The 22,209-nt window shown below is 47.2% G+C and overlaps 1 protein-coding gene across 1 annotated transcript in view; it reads left to right on the plus strand.

The window, feature by feature from the left end:
- The first annotated feature begins 1,285 nt into the window (after nt 1–1,285).
- The window catches only part of LOC145390412 (uncharacterized), a 49,640-nt gene continuing 28,716 nt past the window's right edge, over nt 1,286–22,209 (plus strand). Inside the window, exons 1-3 of the mRNA XM_080265345.1 lie at nt 1,286–1,614; nt 13,766–14,001; nt 21,501–22,048. Of these exons, the coding sequence (XP_080121471.1) occupies nt 1,286–1,614; nt 13,766–14,001; nt 21,501–22,048 (1,113 nt within the window). The remainder of the gene's footprint in view (nt 1,615–13,765; nt 14,002–21,500; nt 22,049–22,209) is intronic.

A 22,209-nucleotide genomic window follows, 5' to 3' on the forward strand; every position in this document is an offset into this window, starting at 1 on the left:
AGTGGTGGTGGTTGTGGTGACGAATTACAGGGAAGGGTGATGATGGTAATAAAGCTAGTGTAATTAGGCTGATGATGATGATGATGATGACAGGAGTAGTGTTGTTAATTATAAATATCTGGTAACTGTGTTGCTGGTAGTTATATTTATGGTAGTAGTTGTGATGGCGATAGTGATGGTTATATTTATGGTGGTAGTTTCATGGTGTTAGTGGTAGCTGTCCTATGGTAGTCGTGGTTTGATAATGGAAGGTGTGGTGGTAATACTAGTAGTTGCGTTAAAGAATGGTAGTCCTGGTTTGATAATGGTGGTTGTAGTTGTGATGATGGTAGTAACAGAGTTGGATTAATAGAAGTATGGACATTAACTGGTGATGGTTGCGTATATATATTTGCCGTTGTGGGTATAATGATGTGGAGATGACGTTGAGGTGAAGATTGTGAATGGTGGTGATGGAGATGACACTGATAAATGATAATGATGATAATAAAGAGGAAGGAGGAACATGGAGGAGTAAAGGAACAGGGTGGAGAAAATGATAAGAATAAAGAAAGGATGAAAAAAGAGGGAGGGAATGAAAAGGGGAGAGAAAAAGAGAATAAGAAAAAAAAAAGACAGGAAAGGGTGGAGTGGTAAGAGAGACGGGTGCGGAAAAAGGTCCTTTAAGAAAAAACTGACTGGGATGAGAAAGAGGATGGTGGCGAGGGGAAGGGGGAAGATGAGGGGATGAAAGAGTAGGGGAAATGAAAGCAGTGGGTAGGAAATGGCGAGAGAGAGAGAGAGAGAGAGAGAGAGGGGGGGGAGGGGTTGACAAGGAGAATGAGGGGAAACTCTCTCATCCTGTGTGGTCCTGCAAAGAGAGAGTAAGAAGAGGGGAGAGGAGCGGGGAGAGAAAGGAAGGGAGAAGGAAGAGCAAGAGGTGGGGAGAGAAGGCAAAAAGAGGGAAGGGGAGAAGGGAGAGAAAATTAAGTAGGGAGTGAAAAGAAAAGGAACTGCCATGAAAAATGAAAGGGGATCGTGAGAGATGGAAACAGAGAAAGGGAAAGAAGTGAAAAGGGAGGTGCAGAGAAGAGAAAAGACCAAAAGAAAATGGAAAAGAAGGCAGATATATATATATATATATATATCTCTATAACAATGAAAGGGCCCGAAAAGAACGAGAAAAAATATGAAAAATAAAAATGAGGCGTTAGAAATAAGACGAGACACTAAAAAGACTCATTATTAGTCTCCAAGAATCAGTGCATAAGTCTATATTCATCCTGTTCTTTTTTCCATTTACAGGATGAACGCCGAAGCAAGCTGCACCGATGTCGACAACTTCAGCAAATCTCCCTCGTCCTCCAACTACTCCTCAGACTCTCCCTCCTCCTCCCACGCCTCCAGTTCCTCCTCCAGCGCCACGAATTGCCCCTTCAGCGCCTCCAAGAAGGCCTCCAACGCCTCCCGACGGCTGCTGCGAACGCCTAAGTGTGCGCGATGTCGGAATCACGGGGTGGTGTCCTGCCTGAAGGGTCATAAGAAACTGTGTCGGTGGAGGGACTGCCGCTGCGCAAACTGCCTGCTGGTGGTGGAGAGGCAGAGGGTCATGGCCGCACAGGTGGCTCTCAGGAGGTGAGTGTGTGTGTGTGTGTGTGTGTGTGTGTGTGTTAATGGTCAGACGGCACAGGTGGCACTGAAGAGTGAGATGTGGATGTGAAGGTGGTGTGGGCAGTGGATGGGGAACTGAAAATGTATACATATGGGAATAAAAGGAAATGTGTTTGCGAGAGTGTGGATATGAAGGCTGTGGAGTACTGTAGGTATGAAGTAAATGTGAAGGATAACTGTAGTTGTAAATGTGATGAAGCAGTGAATGGTCAAGGATGGATAAATGGCACCGAGATGAGGATGGGGATGTGAAGGACTAGAACGGTAGAGGGTTATGAGTGATACCTTGGTGCAGGTGAGTAGATGAAGGTGTAGCTAATGTGAGTGTGGACTGAGGTAGAGAGGAAAGGAAATACCGGTGCTCAGGGGGCTCTTTGGATGAGGGGACAGATAAATGAGCACCATACGGTGGGGAGAATGATTTGTCGTGGCCGCCTTGGATAAAATTGAAGTTTAGGCATCTGGCGGTAGATAAATGTATTCCACTCTCCCATATTTCTTCTCTCAGTCTCCTGCTCCTTAGCCCCACCTTTCAATCATCTACTGTATTTTCCTTTGTCACTCCATACTCCACAATTCCCCGTGGTACAAGACTCCATTAATACTGTTCTAATAATTCCATCCAGCATTCTTCACCTCTGTAGTCCATCATCTTCTACTCTGTTTTTCCTTAACCTGTACTCCAAGTCACCACTCCTGTTCTTCCTCCAGTTCCAGACATCCAGTTCAGGCCTCCAGTTTAATTTCTTTCCGATCTTTCTTTTTCTGTTTCTTCTTCCTCACCGCCAACATTACTTCCTTTTAGCCTTTTCTGTCCTTCCTTCGGTTATCTCCCTTAATCCTTCATTTTATTTCCACACCATCATCTTATTTCCACACCTACTTTTCCTTCAACCCGTACTCCTTCAGCCTTCTACTCCTCCAAATCCCTAACTTCTTCTTGAACCCCTATGGCTTTCCACCAGCTCCTAGTCCCCCAGTTTCTAGTCCTGCAGTACTTATACTAATACCTAATCCTGCCCTCCTTACTCCCTTCCTCCTCAGCCCTCTTCTTTCCCCACCGTCCCCACTTCCCCAGGCACGAGCGGAGTTAAGTAACCTCTGGGGATTTTTTTTTTTTTTTCATGTGGCTCCTTCCTCTTCCTCTCCTCACTTGTGCTTGCTTCATTTTTCCTTAGCCAGTTCTCCTCTTTTCCTGTATCAAATGTTCTTACACCTCTAGTATATGTATGATCTCTTTATTTTTTCCTCTTGTTCTTGTTATTAAGTTTCTGTTTTCACATCATGAAATCTATCTATTTATCTATTGCCAGACGCCTCAATCCCGTTTGGGGTGGCCACAAACAAATCGCCTCCAAGTCGCCCTGTCCCCCGCCATTTCACTCCCCTGCTCCCAACTCACACCCCCCTCTCTCATATACCTCTCCACCCCATCTCTCCACCTCAACCACGGCCTCCCCCACCCTCTTTCCCCCTCCACCTCACTCACATACACTCTCTTCGTCAGTCTTTGACCCTCCATCCTCTCCACATGGCCAAACCACCTCAGTGTGTTCCTCATAACGCTTCCTATCACATCCACATCAGCACCACAACGCTCCTTTATATCCTCATTCGTCAGCCTGTCTCTCCATGTGACTCCACAGGCTCCTCTTAAATAACTCATTTCCACGGCTCTCACTCTTGACTTGTGTCCTTCCAACAACGTCCAAGCTTCACTTCCGTACGTTAGAGTTGGTATCACAATACTGTCATGTAGTAACTTTTTCACTTCCATGCTCACTTCCCTGTTTCTTATCACTGCTTTCAAAGAACCAGCAACCTTTCTTCCCTGCTGTACCCTTTCAAGCACTTCACCCTCCAAACCTCCATCCTTACTCATCACACTACCCAAGTACTTAAACGTACTCACATTTTCCAATTCCTCACCATCCAACCTCGCTGTACATTCACTGACTTCACCTCTCTCAAAGACCATCACTTTATTCTTCCCTACATTCACCTTTAGATTCCGTTTCTTACACACTCTTTCAAACTCATCCACCAAGCCTTGCAGCTCCCCTTCGTCTTCACTCAACAACACGGTATCATCTGCAAACAACAGTACAGGGAGTTTCCAAACACTATCCTCTCTCACCAGGGCCACTCCAACATCCACTACCCTACCTTGTACCTCTTTATTACCCCATCCATGTACAGATTGAACAACCATGGAGACATGACACATCCCTGTTTCAACCCAACTTTCAAAGAGAAAAATTCACTTAGTTCACCATCCACACGCACTGCAGCCTTCGCACCATCGTACATACTCTTCACAGCATTCAACAACTTCCCATCTATTCCATATATTCTTAACACTTTCCACAATCCTAGTCTATCCACCCTGTCATATGCTTTCTCCAAATCCATGAAAGCCGCATACAACTTCTTTCCTTTCTCTAGAAACTTTTCCACTAAAGATCTGAGAATGAATATCTGATCTACACAGCCTCTTCCCTTCCTAAAGTCTCCCTGTTCTTCTCCAACTAATTTCTCTGTTCTTTCTCTAACTCTGTCAATAAGTATCCTACCATATACTTTTCCTATTATACTAAGAGACAAATGCCCCTATGATTACCACATACTTCTTTTTCCCTTTTTCCTTTGTACAAGGGAATAATTATACCTGACTTCCAATCCTCAGGGACTCTACCTTCCTCCCAGGCCAATCTGCACATCTTCCACATCCATTCTACTACTATCTCTCCCCCATGCTTCAGCATTTCACCACACACCCCATCAATTCCTGGGGCTTTCCCTGATTTAACTTTCTTCATTGCTTCCACAACTTCTATCCTACTGATTTCTTCCTGTCTTCTCACCTCCCTCCTTCTTCCAGCCATTCCCCAGCCACTTATACTCGCATTACTTCCATCCTCCACGTTCAACAATTCCTTAAAGTGTTCTCTCCATCTGCTCACTTTTTCTCCCTTCTCCACTAGTAATCTACCATTTTTATCTTTCACTCCCCTGCTAACTTCACTTCCACCCTGTCTTACTCTTTTCACCTCTTTCCAGAACATTTTCTTACAGTCCCTCCACTTTACACTCAAATTCCTTCCAAATTCCTCATCCACTCTCTTCTTACTCTCTCTTACTAATCTTTTCACCTCTCTTTCTTTCTACATATAACTCTCTTCCGCCTCTCAACTTCTTCCACGCCCCTATTTCTCATCCATTCATTGTATGCTTTCTTCTTTTGTGCCACAGCCCGTTTCGCCTTTTCAGTCCACCACGCTGTTCCTTGCACCACCCTCCGTCTTCTCTTCCTTCCACACACCACATCACATGCTGCACATATTTCTTCTGTAAATATTCTACACACACCTTCCACGTTCCCCATCTGCTCCAACTCATATTTGCCCAATCGTTCCTCCACTTCTCTCTTATACTCTGCCTTTTTCTCATCCTCTTGTAACCTTTCCACTCTCCTTGCAACTACTCCTTCCTCTCGTCTTTCCCTTCTTCTATTCCTCCATCTTACTTGAACTTTAGCTCTGGCCACCACCAAGTAGTGGTCAGAAAGTCCACTCCCCCAACCTCTATAAACTCTTGCATCCAATATACATCGCATCCTTTCATCCACACACACATAATCAATCATTGCCTTCCTTTCACTCAATTCACCACCCACCCTTCTCATCACTCGCCATGTATACCTGTGGATCATTTTATGCCTGAAGAGGGTATTGGCTATCACCAACCCCCTCCCAGCACAAATGTCCACTAACGCACTCCCATTCTCATCTATCTCAGCAGGCACACCCCACTCACCAACTATTCCATCCACCTTCACATTCCCAACTTTACCATTCATATCACCAATCAAAAACACTCTATCATTCCTTCCAAACTTTTCCATGCACACTTCTACATTTGTCCAGAACTCTTCTCTCACTCTTCTAGCACGGTCTTGCGTTGGCGCATACACACACACAATCGCCCACATTTGTATTCCAACTTTCAACTTTACCCACACAATCCTTGATCCAACTGATCCATACTGTCTTATGCTCCTCTTCCATCTTTTACTCACAACTATACATACTCCTTCCTTTGCCCTCTCATTCTCACCTACTCCTGCACATATACCCCATCCATACTTCTAGTAATATTTGTTGAGTTACTTGAGAGGAGCATGTGGAGTGACGTGGAGGGACAGGTTTACGAATGAAGAACTGAAGGAACGTTGTGGGGGTGGACGTGGATGTGGTTGAGAAGATTAGGAGAAATACACTGAGGTGGTTTGGACATGTGAAGAGAATAGAGAATGAAAGACTGACTACGAGGGTGTATGTAGGTGAGGTGGAGGGAAGGAGAGGGAGGGGTAGACCAAGGATGAGGTGGAGGGATGGAGTTGAGAGGTATATGAGGGAGGGGGGGGTGAGTTGGGGGGAGGGTAGTCGGATGGTGGGTGACAGAGCGACTTGGAGGCGTTTTGTCTGCGGCCACCCTTTGCGGGATTAGGACGTCGGGCTATAGATAGATAGATAGAATATTTTGTTTCGTTTTCATTGTAGCTAAACAGTTTTCACTCCATCCCCATAGGTCAGGCTCGGTTAGGTTAATATAGGTTAGGTTGTCTTTTTCACACATCTTTTGTTCTTCCGTCTTTCTCCTGTCATTCCCTTTGATTTTATCTTTCCTCTTTCATTCTTTCAGTGCTTCTTCCCCCTCTCTGTTCTCTTCCTCCTTTCTGTCCTTCCCTCAGCAGTACTCATTGCTGTTTTTCCCCCGCCTCTTCCTTTCCTCCTCCCTTGTTGCCTGTTCCTGCTCCGTCCTCCTGTCTGTCTGTATTCCTCTTTTCTCTCCCCTTTCCTCACATCCCTCTCCCATTAACAACCCTCTTTTAAGTCTTTCTTCCTCTCCTTTTCTTTCTACCCCTCACCTTCTCTCTCCCCCTCTGTTTGTCTGTCTGTCTGTCTGTCTGTCTGTCTCTGTCTCTGTCTCTGTCTCTGTCTGTCTGTCTGTCTCTCTCTCTCTCTCTCTCTCTCTTCTCCCATTTCTTCGTCTCCTGCTCTTCCCCTCTCTTCCTTTCTTCCTTCTATCCTCGGTCATCCCTCTACCCTCGCATCTCCTCCTTTTTCTCCTCTTCCTTTTCCTTCTTCCTATCTTGGCCCCTCCTTCTTCTTTTCCCTCCCTTTCCTGCTTCTGCTAATGCTCTTCCTTCTTTGCCTCTTCCCTCCTCCTCCTTATCCTTCCTCCTCCTCCTCCTCCTCCTCCTTCTCCTTCTTTACTTCATTTTTCCTCCTCCCCCTCCTCGTTTCTCACCTCATTTATTTTTTTCATCCTCGTCATTTACTCCTTCCTCCTCCTTCCCCTCTTCCTCCTCTTTCTTTGCCTCTTTTTTTTTCTACTTCCTCGTCGTCGTCGTCGTCGTCGTCGTCGTCCTCCTCCTCCTCCTCCTCCTCCTCCTCCTCCTCCTCCTCCTCTCTTACTCTTCTTCCTGCCGTCAGCTGTCATTCTTCACATGGTTGTTATGAAACACTTAGACGTACCGACGAACCATACTGTCCGTCTCTCTCTTCCCGACTGTCTATCTACTGTCTATTACTCCTGTTCTATCTACCTACAGTCTATTACTCCTCTTCTATCTACCTATTGTCTATTACTCTCTCTTGCTTTACTCTTCTACCTTTCTATATGCTTTTCATCAACTTAAATCCACCTGTTTTGCTCTCCATAATTTGACGCTGAGATTAAAAGGTAGAAATACAGACAGATGAGGTAGAAATACAGACAGATAAGGTAGAAATACAGACAGATAAGGTAGAAATACAGACAGATAAGGTAGAAATACAGACAGATGTAGGCATATTATAACACTATGTAACTACGGTATATACCTCTTTACCTCTTTACCTGTATCCGCTTATAATCATCTATCTAATTATCGAGACACTGATCTGTTTCCTTTTCTGTTTATATGTTTGATTCTCTTTCTGCCATCTCTGTACCTCACCCCTCTCTCTGTCTCTGTCTCACTCTCACTATGTGTGTGTGTGTGTGTGTGTGTGTGTGTGTGTGTGTGTGTGTGTGTGTGTGTGTGTGTGTGTGTGTGTCTGTCTGTCTGTCTGTCTGTCTGTCTGTCTCTGTCTGTCTGTCTGTCTGCCTGTCTGTCTCTCACTCTCTCTCTCTCTCTCTCTCTCTCTCTCTCTCTCTCTCTCTCTCTCTCCAACTTTGCTAAGAGGTTATAAAACTCCAATAACTGAGAAGAGTAAGAGGTGAAAGTGAGATGGGAAAGGAGGGGAGAGGACGGAAGGGTAAGGAAAGGGAGGGAAGGAGAAAGAGGGGGAGGGAGAGGAGAGTGGGAAGAAAGAAGAGGGAATGAGCGGGATATGATGAAATGGAGAAAGAATAAGGGAAGAGATAGAGAGGAGCTGGGGGAAGAGAAAGAAGGGGAAGTAAAAGATGAAGGGTGAGGGGAAGAGGAGGGGAAGTGAGGGGAGGGCGTGAGACGGGAGATGAAAGAGGGAGAGAGGAAGGGAGAGCAAGGAGAAGGAGAGGGAAGGAGGGGAAAAGGGAGGGGAAGAAAATGAAAGAAATATTGCCTAAGGAGGAAAATGGATAGGTAAGCAGGAGGGTAAGTAGGTAGGTAAGTAGGTACAGGTGTGATTAAACGCACCTTTTCATAGCTTCGGAACCTTGTCAGCAGTGAATAAGATCTTGCCACACTAATTTTTCTATCTGTCTGTCTATCTATCTATCTATCCATCTGTCTATCTATCTATCTATCCATCTGTCTATCTATCTATCTATCCTGCTTAGTGACAAATCCTCTCCCTACCATACATCACCTCCCACACGTCATCTAACACTCATCTCACCATCTCTTTCTAGGTCACCCTCTTCTCCAAAACACCTCGCTCTTGCACCTCTCATACCTCCTGTTAATCAGCCTCTCCCTCTCCAGCTGTCACACAGAACCATCTTAGAGTGTTTCTTATTTCTCCCAACGTCTCACATCATTACTCCTAATGTGTTAAGGAATTATTGACCACGACGGGACTGTAAATCGTAGGTGAACACTAGGCACAAAAGCACAGGAAAAAATGAGATATATTGAAAAAGAAAATGTGATGGAGTTAGTTACACAGATACACAGATCACACACACCTGAACGGTCCCAGAATGAGGTTTGACTTTAATATCATTCAGTAATAGGTGGATAGGCACACACACACACACACACACACACACACACACACACACACACACACACACACACACACACACACACACACACACACACACACACACACACACACACACACACACACACACACACACACACACACACACACACAGATAGACAAACAGGTAGACAGACAGATAGACAGACAAGCAGGCAGATAGATAGATAGACAGACAGGCAGAGATAATATAAAAATCGGTAGACGGAAATAACGAGAAAGAAAGAAAGATACAACGAGAGAGAGGAATGTGGGGTGGAAGGGAGGGAGGGAGAGGGGGGAGGGAAGGAGCAGGGGGTGGAGGAGGGGGTGCATCTCCTCACCCGTAAATAGCCTTGTAGCGTAGCAGGGAGGGGGGAGTGAAGGGGAGAGGGAGGGGAGGGCAGGGGTAGACGGGAGGAGGGAGTTAGGGAGGGAGGGGAAGGGAGGTGGTGTGAGGGGAGAGGAGAGGGGAGGGGAGGGGAGGGTGCAGGATGAAAGGTGTGAGAAGGGCAGGGGGGGCAGAAGGTAAACAAGCCGCCATTAACCCTCATTCGCGGCCAGGTGGACTCAGCTGGCCTCTCTCTCTCTCTCTCTCTCTCTCTCTCTCTCTCTCTCTTTCTCTCTGTCATTTTGCTTATCCCTTTGACTACGGCGAACGAACTTCTTCACATCATTCAGGGTACAACCAAGTTATTTATTTATTTATTTTTTATTTATTTTTAGCCGAAGTATATTTTTGCAGTTAGAGGATTAATAAAAACTACCCACATTAACTCTTTCACTGTCACGACTCATGTAGGCAATTTTCAGACTTACTTAGGTGGGGGAAAGTGTCACCGTCGTACAGTTAAAAGGAAGGAAAGGTGCCCTGTTTTTTTTTCACTTCTTCCATTCGTCTTTCATCTTACCTCGCTTCCTATCACTCTTCCCCTCCCCTCCTGTCTGCACACTCTATCAGTCTATCTGTTTATCTGTCTATCTATCTATATGTTCTCTTCGGTTCTAGTTTTTATGTCACACTCAAGCTCATCCGTTCTTTTCCTTCCTGTCTTTGGTCTTTCATTCACTCTCTCTGTCTCCCATCACTTTTCATTTACTTATTCACTTCCTTTCTTCATTCACCAATTTCCTTATGTCCCCTCTTTTTCCTTCCTTCATATTCATCCTTCTTCGCCTCTACGCCTCTTTCTTCCTTTTTCTCTCCTTCTTCTTCCCCTCATTATCCTGCTCATTTGCTACACTTCTCTCTCCCTCTACCTTCTTCCACTCAACCTTCTCTCTAGTTTCCTTCTCTGTTATCATTCTTTTACCCCTGCCGTTTCCATCCACTCATCCTGTTTATCCTCTGCTTCTTCTCCTCCCCGCCTGTATTCCTCCTCTCCCCAGTGCGTCCTTTCCCCTCCCTCCTCTCCCCCCTTCCGTCCCCTCCTCTTCCTCCCCCCTCTCTCCTCCACGCCCCCTCCGTCTCATATCAGCCACTTTGTCTCGGCATGCCACCTACTTTCTTTCTCCCCCCTCTCTCTCCCCCCTCCCCTCATCTTCTTTCCTTCTTGCTTCTCCCTTTCTACTCTTCTTCCCTTCCTTCCTCTCTTCCCTTTTCGCCTTCTCTCTTTTCTCTCTATCCTTTACTTTCCTCCTCCCGTCCTCAAATTTTCTTACGTCTTTTCCCTTCCCTCTGTACCTCTTTCTTCCTCTTTCCTTCCTTCCTTTCTGTAATCTCATCCTCTCCTATTTCTCTCTGTATCCCCTTCCTCTCCCCTTCCCTCCCCTCTTTCCCCTCTCCTCTTTCCTTCCTTCCTTCACTCTTTTTTCTCTTTTCTCCCATCCTTTTAACTATTCATCTCTTCTTTTTCCTTCTTCTTTTTCTCTTTTTCCTCTTTTCCTAGTTTACTTTCCTTTTCCCATTTTCCCATTCCCATCCTACCCCCTCCCGTCTCTCTCTCTCTCTTTCTTCCCCACTTTCAAAGGAGAGGCTTGGAAGGGACGAAGCATAGACGGACGAAAAAAAACGAAAGACTAGAGAAAAAAAAACAGACTAAGGAAAAGTAAAAAAAAGAGAAGAAAATATGAATGGAGGGGAGAATGTGTGAGGAGGAAGAGGAAAAGAGGGAGGAAAATGGGGAAATATGGGAGAGAGTGCGATGGAAGGAGAGTAAAATAAAGAAAATACGGAGAGAGAGAGAGAGAGAGAGAGAGAGAGAGAGAGAGAGAGAGAGAGAGAGAGAAAGGGTAGGAGGGGAGAGGTGGAATGAGGAGGGAGGGGAGAGGTGGGAGGAGGAGAGAGTGGGGACGACAAGAAGGGAGAATGTATGAGGGGACAGGGGAAGGGAAGAAATGGGGAGAGATAGGGTGAAAGGAGAGAGAGGGAGAGGGAAGGAAGATGGGAAGAAGAAGGAGAGAAGAGGGAGAGGGAAGGAAGATGGGAAGAAGAAGGAGAGAAGAGGGAGAGGAAGAGGAAACGAGCTGGGGAAGGAAAGTGGGAAAGAAGACATGAGATAGGGCAAAGAGGAGTGTGGATGGGGAGGGGGAGAGAGCGAGGAAGATGGGAGAGAATGAGGTTGGATGGAGAGGAGGAGGGAGAGAGTGGAAAAAGTAGGGAGGAAGGGAGAGGAGTGGGAAGGTAGAAAGGAATGCTTCTCCCCTCTCCCCCAACACACAGCGGCTCACTTACCCTAGCCAAGCAATTAATACTGGCCAGTGTCAGAAGAGTAGAAGGGAGGAAGGGAAGAAAACTGCTTAAGGCTAGCAACATGAACACGCATTCCACAGTTGTGAGGAAGAGACTAGTGAGGAAGGCAATGGTGGTGGTGGTGGTGGTGATGGTGATGATGGTGGTGGTGGTGGTGGTGGTGATTGTGGTGGTGTTGATGGTGGTTGGGATAATGGTGGTGCTGGGGGTGGTGGTGACGTCGTTGATGGTGATTGAAGTAATGCTGGTGATGGGGATGATGGTGGTGTTGGTTTAATGGTGGTGAAGGCAGGGTGGATAGCCAAGGTGGAGAGTTAGGATGGAGATGCAGGGTGGAGACACAGGATGGAGAATATAGGTGAAGAAACAGGGTGGAGGGGCAGGGTGGAGAGGCAAGGTGAAGAAGCAGGGTGGAGAAGCAGTATGGAGAGAGAGGGCGAAGAAAAAAGCAAAAAATAGAACAGACTTAGACAATGAATCAAATATACCATAATCCTGTGTGTGTGTGTGTGTGTGTGTGTGTGTGTGTGTGTGTGTGTGTGTGTGTGTGTGTGTGTGTGTGTGTGTGTGTGTGTGTGTGTGTGTGTGTTACAACCAAAACTAAAGAAAGAGTTTCGATGAAACTTGACAGAATAAGTGGAGCTGGGTCACAGATGGGCCAGTTTCAATTTCATGTCAACTGAAATTTCCTGAATCGGTGTTTTCGACCCTAATAATTGTTCCCATTAGGGTTACAATGCGCGCACGTGGAAAAGGCGGTGGGGCATTTCAATGGAGTTTCATGTGCCTTTGGAGAGAGAGAGAGAGAGAGAGAGAGAGAGAGAGAGAGAGAGAGAGAGGAGTTGTATATCTCTAGCAATGTTTATTACTTCACTGGTGCCACGAACAGATGATTTGATTCTGCAGAAGATTATGGTAACTGTGGTGGTGTTGGTAGCTGTGATGATGATAGTGGTGGTGGCAGCTGTGTTAGTTGCCATGGTGGTGGTGGTGCTTTTGACGATGATAGTGGTGGTAATGTTATGGTGGCGGTGGTAGTTGTGGTTGGGGCAATGAAGGTGATAGCTGTGATGATGATAGTGGTGATTGTAGTAGCTGTGATGATCATGATGATGGTGGTGGTATCTGTGATGATGGTGATGGTGGAGGTGGTAGCCGTGGTGGTGGTGGTGGTGCTGATGATAGCTGTGATGATGATGGTGTTGGTAGCTGTGGTGGTGGTGGTGTGGCAGTGATAGCTGTGTATGATGATCGTAGCAGTAGTAGCTGTGGTGGTGGTGGTGGCTGTGATGATGATCATAGTGGTGATAGCTGTGGTGGTGGTAGTGACGGTGGTAGCTGTGATGATGATCGCGGTTGTGGTAGATGTGGTGCTGGTGGTGGTGGTAACTGTTCAGAAAGGGCTTCCAGCTGGGCCAGTGCTTTGCGACCCTCGGGACGCAAAGCACTTGTAACTAACTATTTTCGCTACAGTTGGTGCATTAAGGCTTTATATGCAAGTTAATCCCAGAAGATTTTGTTCAACAGAGAGCACCCCTAGCAGTCAAAGGCTTCAAAACCTATCTCAAGCAACCCTTTCTCTGCTACTGGTGCACCTAGGAATTTTGTAAACCCAAACCTGGCGGTTCTGTTAAATCGAGAGGAATCCTAGCAGTCAACGTTGGTGAGCTTAGGAGGATTCATCAAATCTTTAATTTCGAAATTTATCTTACTTAGATTATACCCTACTGTTCCCTTATAAGTTATTCCATTTGTAGAGTGACTTGGTAGGCAACAAGCGCTTAGCAGCTTTATCGGGTCGCTAAGCGCATGTCCCCGAGACACACTGACACCAAACCTGACAAGAACCTTCTGTGACGTACTGGGCATGTCCATGTGAAGTTTCAGCACATTCCATCCAGTAGTATGACCTGTAGAGGGTTCTTAATGTCTTGCAAAAAATCGGGCACAAAAGTGCTCGTGGCTCGCACACAACTTACCGCACACAGTCATAATTTACACCACCATTGTCAGCTCGTCGTTTCCTGTCATTTAATGTATGGCACGTCGAAATCGAGAGGGTCAGATGTGGGAACACACAGCCAGTGCTTATTCACATAGAATTATTGATAATAGCAAAGTAAATTGGTAACGAAGAGGTAAGTGGATAGTTTCCTCAGACAGTTACAGTAAAATAGTGCCAAAAACTTAATTGCCCTTCTCCTTCCAGACAACAAGCTTCGGAAAACAGGGACTCTCACACCTCCCCCTCCAGTGCGGCCCCTGCTGAGCCGGTAGGGGAGGCGGGCGGGGGCAGGGGGCAGAGTGAGGGTCTGGAGTCCCCCGCCGTGGCTGCTGCGAAGGCCAAGCTGAGGTCTGCGGAGGCGCTGCTGGCACAGAAGAGACTCTACCAGAGGCATCTGAGGTCACTCCAGCAGACAGCACTCGCCAGGGAGCTCATGACAAGTGGGTGGTTAGAGCTAGTTCTCTCTCTCTCTCTCTCTCTCTCTCTCTCTCTCTCGCCACTCCACTTCCTGTCCTTCCCCATTCATGACTGTCCCTGTTCTTCTCAATCCTCTCCCTTCCCTCCCTGTTTCATCACTGAGGTTCTCCTCCCATCCTTACCTATCTCTTTTTTCTCTCCTGTCCCTTCTATTCATCCATCCTTCTCTCTTATCCTTCAGCCTTTTTATTTCTTCCTTCCCATTCTCCATCCTTTGCTCTCATCCTTTATCCCTCCCGCCTATCATCCTTCCTAACTTGCTTCCCATTCGGCGTCCTTCCCTGTCATCCTTCACCATTAGCCCTCATCCTTCCCCCTCGTCCGTCCTGATCTGCATGCTTCCCTTTCGTCTTCTGATCCTTTATATCACTCCCCCTCTTCCTTCGCTCTTCCTTTTTGTTCTTTACCCAGGTGAACGGAGAGATATGTGAGGAAAGTTGTAAAAATAGCTAGGTAAGTGAAAATTAGGTGGATAGATAGATAGATAGATGGATAGAGAGAGAGAGAGAGAGAGAGAGAGAGAGAGAGAGACGGGGGGGGGGGATGGACGTGTAGAACGGAAGGAAGGGGCAGAGAGCTGGGGTGAGTGTCTTCCCACCAGTAAACAGAGGTACCCCTTGTCCCCCTCTCCGTAATCCTACCCCACGCTTCCTCCCCTACCCTTACCCTCTCCCCTACCCCCGTATTCCCCCCTCCCTACGCCTGCACATCCATTCATAACCCCTTTTCCCGCTCGTAAATTGCGTCTATTTTATAATCGAAACTCGTATATATGTTTGTGTGAGTATCGTTGTTTTGATTCTTCCACTTATATTTACATCCACTTTATATCCCATACCCACGTCCTCACTATCATCCACGTCCATTCTGTTACCCTCAACGACACAGACTCACCACCCACACGCACATACTGACACCTGCATCCGCACCTACATCCACATCCCCGCCCACACCAACATCCGCACCTTCTCACCCACATCCCCACCTTCACCCTCAGACACCCACATTCACATCCCTGCCTATACCTTCATCCTCACCTACAGCATTAGCTACCTTACATCCACACCCTTACCTACCCCACACCTACACCCATAATTACCGTACACCCACACCCTTACCTACTCCACACCCACACCCATACGTATCCCACACCCACACCCACACACTTACCTACCCCCACACACACCATTACTTGCCCCATACCCACAACCTTACCAACTCTAAACCACACCCTTTTACCCTGCACCCACACCCTTACTTACTCCACACTCACAACCACGCCTTTACCAACTCTATACCCACACCTTTACCTACTCAACACCCACACCTGTCCTACCCCACACTCACATCCTTATCTACTCCACACCCACACCCTTACCTACCCCAAACCCACATCCTTTCTACCTTACACCCCACATCCTTACCTACCCCACAACCACTCCCTTGCGTCTACCCCCATCCAGACCCTTACCTACCCCACACCCCTGCTTAGACACTACTTGCACTCATACCGTCCCAGTATCCACACTCTCACCCATACCTGCCCAGTACCCATACCCAAGCTGACAAATCTAGACTTAAAACTTCCTCAGTGATTTTTCTTTAGTTTGTCCTTATTATCTCCGCCAAGGAGGTTATATCTTTGCTGGCGTTTGTTTGTTTGTTAGGAGGATTACTCAAAAAGTTATGAACGGATTTTGCTGATTTTTTTTTTTTTTTTTTTTTTTTTTTTGAGGGGTGGGGTATGGTCCAAGAAACAATCCATAAGAATTTGGTGCTGATCCTGATCATCATCCGGATCTATGAATTTTTTAAAGGATTCTCTACCATTGTGGGATAGTGGCAGTTTCAAGATTTTTGCTTCTAACTCGATAAATAATGCCAACAATGCTTGAATAAAAATTACAAGATAACGTCACCATAAGATCTACCACACACTCCACCTTGACGGAGGTTTGCAAGCTCGGATTGCTCCTGTTACCGTCTGTTTTCTTCCTCTGCTTAATCCATTTCTGCAAAGTTCAACAATACCTGTTTCTGCTTAGCGTTCCTTCTAACTGCATAATCTTTTCTATATATCTGTCTGTCAGTATGTTAGTTCCTTTTCACCTGTCCTTAATTTTTACGTCCAACCCTCTTTTATTTAATTTCGCGCCTATTCTCTGCTTCTTCCTTGTTTTTCTCTGCATCTTCCACCCATCATACTTATCCCTCCTTACCATTTCCTCCTCCTTCTCTCCTACTTAATACTTGAGCCGTTCTCTCTCTCCTCTGTTTATATTTCTTGAAAAATTTATCATGCCTTAGTGTTTTTGCTCTGCGTGTGTGAATGTTTTTATTTCGCCCAGCACAAACACACACAACAGGAACATGCAAACACACTCACCCAGGCACGCAAAAAAGCTGGAACACCCACCCTCACACACACACACACACACACACACACACACACACACACACACACACACACACACACACACACACTCTCTCACACACACACACACACACACACACACACACACACACACGCACGCACGCACGCACGCACGCAAATCACACGCAACAGGAAATGGGTTTGAGGCACGTAGTTTCCGGACGCATAATTCTTGGATGAACAGGAGAAGTGATGTTTGTGTAGGTGCGAGAGAGAGAGAGAGAGAGAGAGAGAGAGAGAGACTATCAATCACGACCTCACTGTCTTGGTCACACAGTTCCGACAACAACAACAACAACACAAACACAACACATAAGGACTTGACTATACAAACGAACAAACAAACAAACACACAGACACTTGGACTTCGTGACCATAAAATCGCATGTGGTAGTGGAAACGTACACACACACACACACACACACACACACACACACAGTAGCTTCCCTCAGTGAATGTCGTAATGTGACCTTGTTCTCTCCCAGTCTGACCCCTCACCACACCTTCCCCTCACTCTCTCCACTTTCCCCCTCCTCCACTCCTCCTTTCCCCTCATCCTCTCCGCTTTCCCCTCTCCTTCCCCTTTCCCTTCTCCAGCTTTCCTTCATTCTCCTCTTCCCTTCATTCCCTTTCCCTTCTCCTTGTCCTTCCCTCCTCTTCTCCTCGCCCTCCCTTTCCTTCTCTTTCCTTCCCTCTTCCTCTCCTCTTCTTCTATTCCTTTCCACTCATATTACCCTTTCGCTTGCCCTTCACATTCCCTCCCATTCTCTTCTCCTCACCCTCCCTTTTCCCCTCACCCTTCCCTCGTTTCCCTTCCCTTCCCCTTCTCTTTCTATTTATCTCTCTCCGCTCCCCTCTCATCCTTTCACCATACGTTCCATCACTTTCATTTCTTCCTTCCTTCTTTCTCTCATCCCTCTTGCTTTATTCTCCCTTTGCCTTTCGTTCCTAATTAATTCTGTTTATCTCTCTTTGTCCCCATGCATTTCCCTCTTCAAACTCCCCCTTCCCTCTCCCCTCTTTCTCCCCCCTCCCTCCCCTCTCCCTCCTCCCTCCCTTAGAGCGACCCCCCGTGGAGCCTTTGACAAATTGGTGCCGGAAGAGGTGAAGGGGAGAGGAGGGGAAGAAGGGGAAGGGGTAAAAGGTAGGAAGAGGAGGGGAGAGAAGGGGTGGGGAGGGGAGGGGAAGAAGGGGAAGGGGGAAAAGGTAGGGAGAGGAGGGGAGAGAAGGGGTGGGGAATGGAAGAAGTGGAAGGGGGAAAGGTAGGGAGAAGAGAGAAGAGAAGGGGGTGGGGAGCGAAGGGGAAGGGGAAAAGGTAGGGAGAGGAGGGGAGAGAAGGAGTGGGGAGGGGGAGAGGAAGAAGGGGAAAGCGAAAAGGAAGAGAGAGGAGGGGAGGGAAGGGGTGGGGAGGGGAGGGGAAGGGGAAGGGGAAAACGTAAGGAGGGGAGAGAAGGGATGGGGAGGAGAAGGGAATAAGGGGGAGGGGAAAAGGTAGGGAGAGGAGAGGAGAGAAGAGATGGAGAGGAGAAGAGAATAAGGGGGAGGGGAAAAAGTAGGGAGAGGAGAGGAGAGGAGAGAGGGGTAGGGAGGGGAGGGTATGGGGAAGAAAGAATTTAGATTTAGATACATATGCTGAGATAAACCACAGTGTGCATAACAATACACGGATACATCATCTCAAAAAGACGATGGTACATAGGCAGCCATACTCTGAGCATTTATTATCAGTACAGGAGATACTTATAAAAATTCTCAGGGGATATTCTGACAAAAAATTAATACTAAGAATAAACATACATATACATTAATTGATATACATTGTGGGTTTGTTTATACTTAATTTCTCTTAGTCTACTTAAACGCGTATTTATATAGTTTCTTATTACTTTAGGTTACTTTAGATGCGTGAATGGGTTAAGATGCTGATTTACTTATATGTACGAAGGGGAAGAAGGGAAGGGGTAAAAGAAGGGAGAGGAGGGGAGAACAGGGAAGGAGGGAGGGAGAGAAAGGGAGAACAAGGAGGGAGGGAAGGAGAGGAGAGGGAGGGGAAGAAGAAGGGAAAGGTTTGGCGAGAAGAGGAAGGAGAGTGGATGGGGAGGGGGCGAGAAAGGGGTAGGAGGGTCGAGAATGGGGAGAGGGAAGGGGGAGGGGAAGAAGAAGGGGAGTGGAAGAAATGAAAGGTGGGTTCACGTGGAGGGTGAGGGGAAGGGGAGGGGAAGGAGAGGTGAGTGGGAGAAGATGACGTAGCAGGGGACGAGGGGAAGAGGTTAGGGGAGGATTTACACGATTACAGGGGAAAGTGTGGGGAAGGAAATGATAGGAAAGGATGGGATGGAGGGAGTACAGAAAAAGAGGGGAGGAGGAGGAGAGAGGAAAGGAGAGAGGGGTGAGGAAAAGGAGGAAAATGAGGCAAAGGAGGGAATGAGGGATATGGGGGGAGGGATTGGAGAGATAGATATACTGTAGGTGAGGAAGAGAGAAACCAGGCAGAAGGGGAAAGAGAAAGAGGAAGGAAGGAGGGGAAACAGATGCATGAAATAATAAGACAGCAAAGAGGTAAAGTAAGGGAAGGGAAGGAACGAAGAAAGGGGAAAAGAGAAGGAAGAGGAGAGGAAAAAGAAGTAAACTAGAAGAGAATAGGTAAAGAAGAAGATAGGAAAATGGGAAAAAAGTGGAGGAGGAGGAGGAGCAGGAGAAGGAAAGGGAAGACTAGTGTTAGGAGGAAAGAGGAAACAATAAGGGAAAATGCGCGTAGAAAGATGAGGGAAAAACAAGATGAAAAAGTGGAATAAGAGATAGAAGAAGGAAAAGAGGAAGAGAGGCAGAGGGAAGAGGAGAAGAAGGAGGAGATAAAGGGGAGAGGGAGGAGGAGAGGGGGTGAGGTGAGAGGAGAGGGGAGGGGGAAAGGGGAGAGGTGAGGGGAGCAAGAGAAATGTGAGGGGGGGATATGGGAGGAAGGAAAGATGAAAAAAAAAAAAAAAAAAACTGGATGAAAGAGGAAGAACAGATGAGACGAAGGATATGAGGAAGAGGTGGGATTAAAGAAGGAAGGGAAGGAGAAAGGGGAGGAAGTAAAGGGAGGAGGAAAGGAAAGGAAACTAAGGTAAAAGGTGGATGAGGTGAAGAGTGAGGAAGAGGAAGTGAAGAGGGAGGTGAGAGGAAGCGAAGAGGGAGGTGAAAAAAACTGAAGAGGGAGGGGAAAGAGGGAAGTGCAGAAACGGTGAAAAGGAAGGCAAAAGGAAAGGAAAAGCAAGACAGAAGAAATAAATGAGGGAGAAGGGAGAGGGAGGGAACAGGATGGAATAGAAATAAAGGAGAGAAGAATAAAAGAGGCTAAGGGAAGGGAGAGAATAATGATGAGAAAAAAACAGCAAAGTGAACTAGAAAGTCAAAGAGAGAGGGAAAAAAAAAAGAGAATGAGATTAGAGAGAGAATTATTGAGGGAGAGAAAAGTAGTGTTGCAGTGAGGAAGAAGAAATGAGAGAGAGAGAGAGAGAGAGAGAGAGAGAGAGAGAGAGAGAGAGAATTAAGTAATGAGATGAAGCAAGTGAAGGAAATGGGAGATGAGGGAGGCATTGATGCTGAGGTAATGAGCGGAAATGAAATAATCTCATCTAATCTCTCTCTCTCTCTCTCTCTCTCTCTCTCTCTCTCTCTCTCTCTCTAACATCATAGTCTTCGAAATAACACAACACACTCACGCTTACAAACACACACACGCACACAAGCACAAAGACACGATCTCACACACACACACACACACACACACACACACACACACACACACACACACACACACACACACACACACACACACACACACACACACACACACACACACACACACACACACACACACACGCACACACACACACAGGAAACACGTGTGGGGCGGCAATTAAAAGTGAAAAGGGATAATAAGCTTACGTATGAATGGTGTGTGTGTGTGTGTGTGTGTGTGTGTGTGTGTGTGTGTGCGATCGTGTCTGTGCATTTGAGTGTATTTGAATGTATGTCTTTCTCTGTTTTGGTTCTATAAATGTTATATTGAGAGAGAGAGAGAGAGAGAGAGAGAGAGAGAGAGAGAGAGAGAGGATGGGAAAGAAAAGGAAACATCAAGGAAGAAAGAGAAAGAAAGGAAGAGAGAAAGAATAAAGAAAAGTCACAGAAAGAAAAAAGACAGAGGATGAAAAAAAAGGAAAGGAAATGCACTGAGGAAAAGTAGAAGGAAAAATAGATAGTAAGTAAGAAAATGAGGAAGGGGAGGGAAACGAGAGGAAAGGAGGAAGGGAGAGGAGGGACAGGTAAAGTGGAGAGATGAAGTTTTAGAGGATGGAAAAGAGAGGAAAAGAAGAGTAAGAGAAGAAGTGTGGGGAGTGAGGGAAAAGAGTGGGCGGAGAGGGGAAGAGGATAGGGAAAATAAGAGAAGAGAGAAGGAAAATAAGGAAGGGGAGGAAAAGAGGGAAATGGAGAGGAAATTGGGGATAGGAAGAAACAGGAGAGGGAAAAAGAGGGGAGAGGAGAAAGTTATGAGATGGAGACGAAAAGAGAGGAGGAGGAGGAAAAGAAGAGAGGAGTGAAAAGAGGAGAGAGAGAGGAAAAATGGAGATGAGGAAGAAGAGAGGGGAGGGATGCAGAGTGGAGGAGGAGGAAATGAGGGGAGGAGGAAGAAGTGAGGAAATGGGGGACGAAAAGAGGGGAGATAATGAAATGAGTGAGGCCATTGATATTAACGGGCAGGTGGCACTCTCTCTCTCTCTTTCTCTCCAGTAGTTCCATTAAACCACCAGACCACCCTATTCGCCCCTCCACAGGTGTTTCCTATTTCACACACACACACACACACACACACACACACACACACACACACACACACACACACACACACACACACACACACACACACACACACACACACACACTACCCGCCATATTAGTGTGTGTATATGTGTGTGTGTGTGTGTGTGTAAATAAGATGTAGTATGTATAAGTGTATGTCTAGTCTAATTCCCGCTTCCCCAACAGGTGTGCGTCAGAGAGCGTGGCGTACCTGGCGAGCGCCCCCTTACCTGAGCGAGCGCCAGCGGAAGAGACGCGCCTTTGCTGACCGAGACCTGGAGACCGTCATGCTGCAGAGGGAGGCGGCGCTCTCACTCCCCGCCCACGATGTGCCCGCCCACCTCGCCCACCTGCCGAGGGAGTGGGCGGCGCACCTGGCTCACCTTCCGCCCTCACTGCAGGCGGCCGTGGCTCTAAACCCCAGCCACGTTCCAGCGCTGCTCTCCCTGGCGTGTGGGGGGCGGGATCCTTACCTGCCCACACACGAATCCGCCCACAGCACCGCCCATCCCGTCCACTCCACCGCCCACAACGCCCAGGAACTTCACTCTCGCTTCCTGCAGCTTTCCCTTACCCCTCCCTCACGCCTCCCCCCTGCCTCCACCCCCTCCGCCTTCACTGTGGTGGGGGCGAGGGAGGGGGGCCAGGACTCCCCCTCGCCCCCACCCTCACCTTCAGAATATTCCCTCTCTCACTCCTCCACCCCTCCCCGACCTCCCCACACACCCCCACCCGTCTCCCTCCCTCTCTACCTCTCTAATCCCCCTCCTGCCTCCCCCTCCCCACCATCACCTCACTACCCCCTCTCCCCCCGCCCCCCATCACCAGTCACATGTGCCCCCCCTCCCAGACGTGCCCTTATCTCGTTTTCTGTGGAATCTATCATAGGGAAGCA

This window comes from Coenobita brevimanus, chromosome 14 (genome assembly GCF_032717465.1).
Source record: "Coenobita brevimanus isolate Jiangsu-jjx chromosome 14, ASM3271746v2, whole genome shotgun sequence".
Classification (NCBI taxonomy): Eukaryota; Metazoa; Arthropoda; class Malacostraca; order Decapoda; family Coenobitidae; genus Coenobita; species Coenobita brevimanus.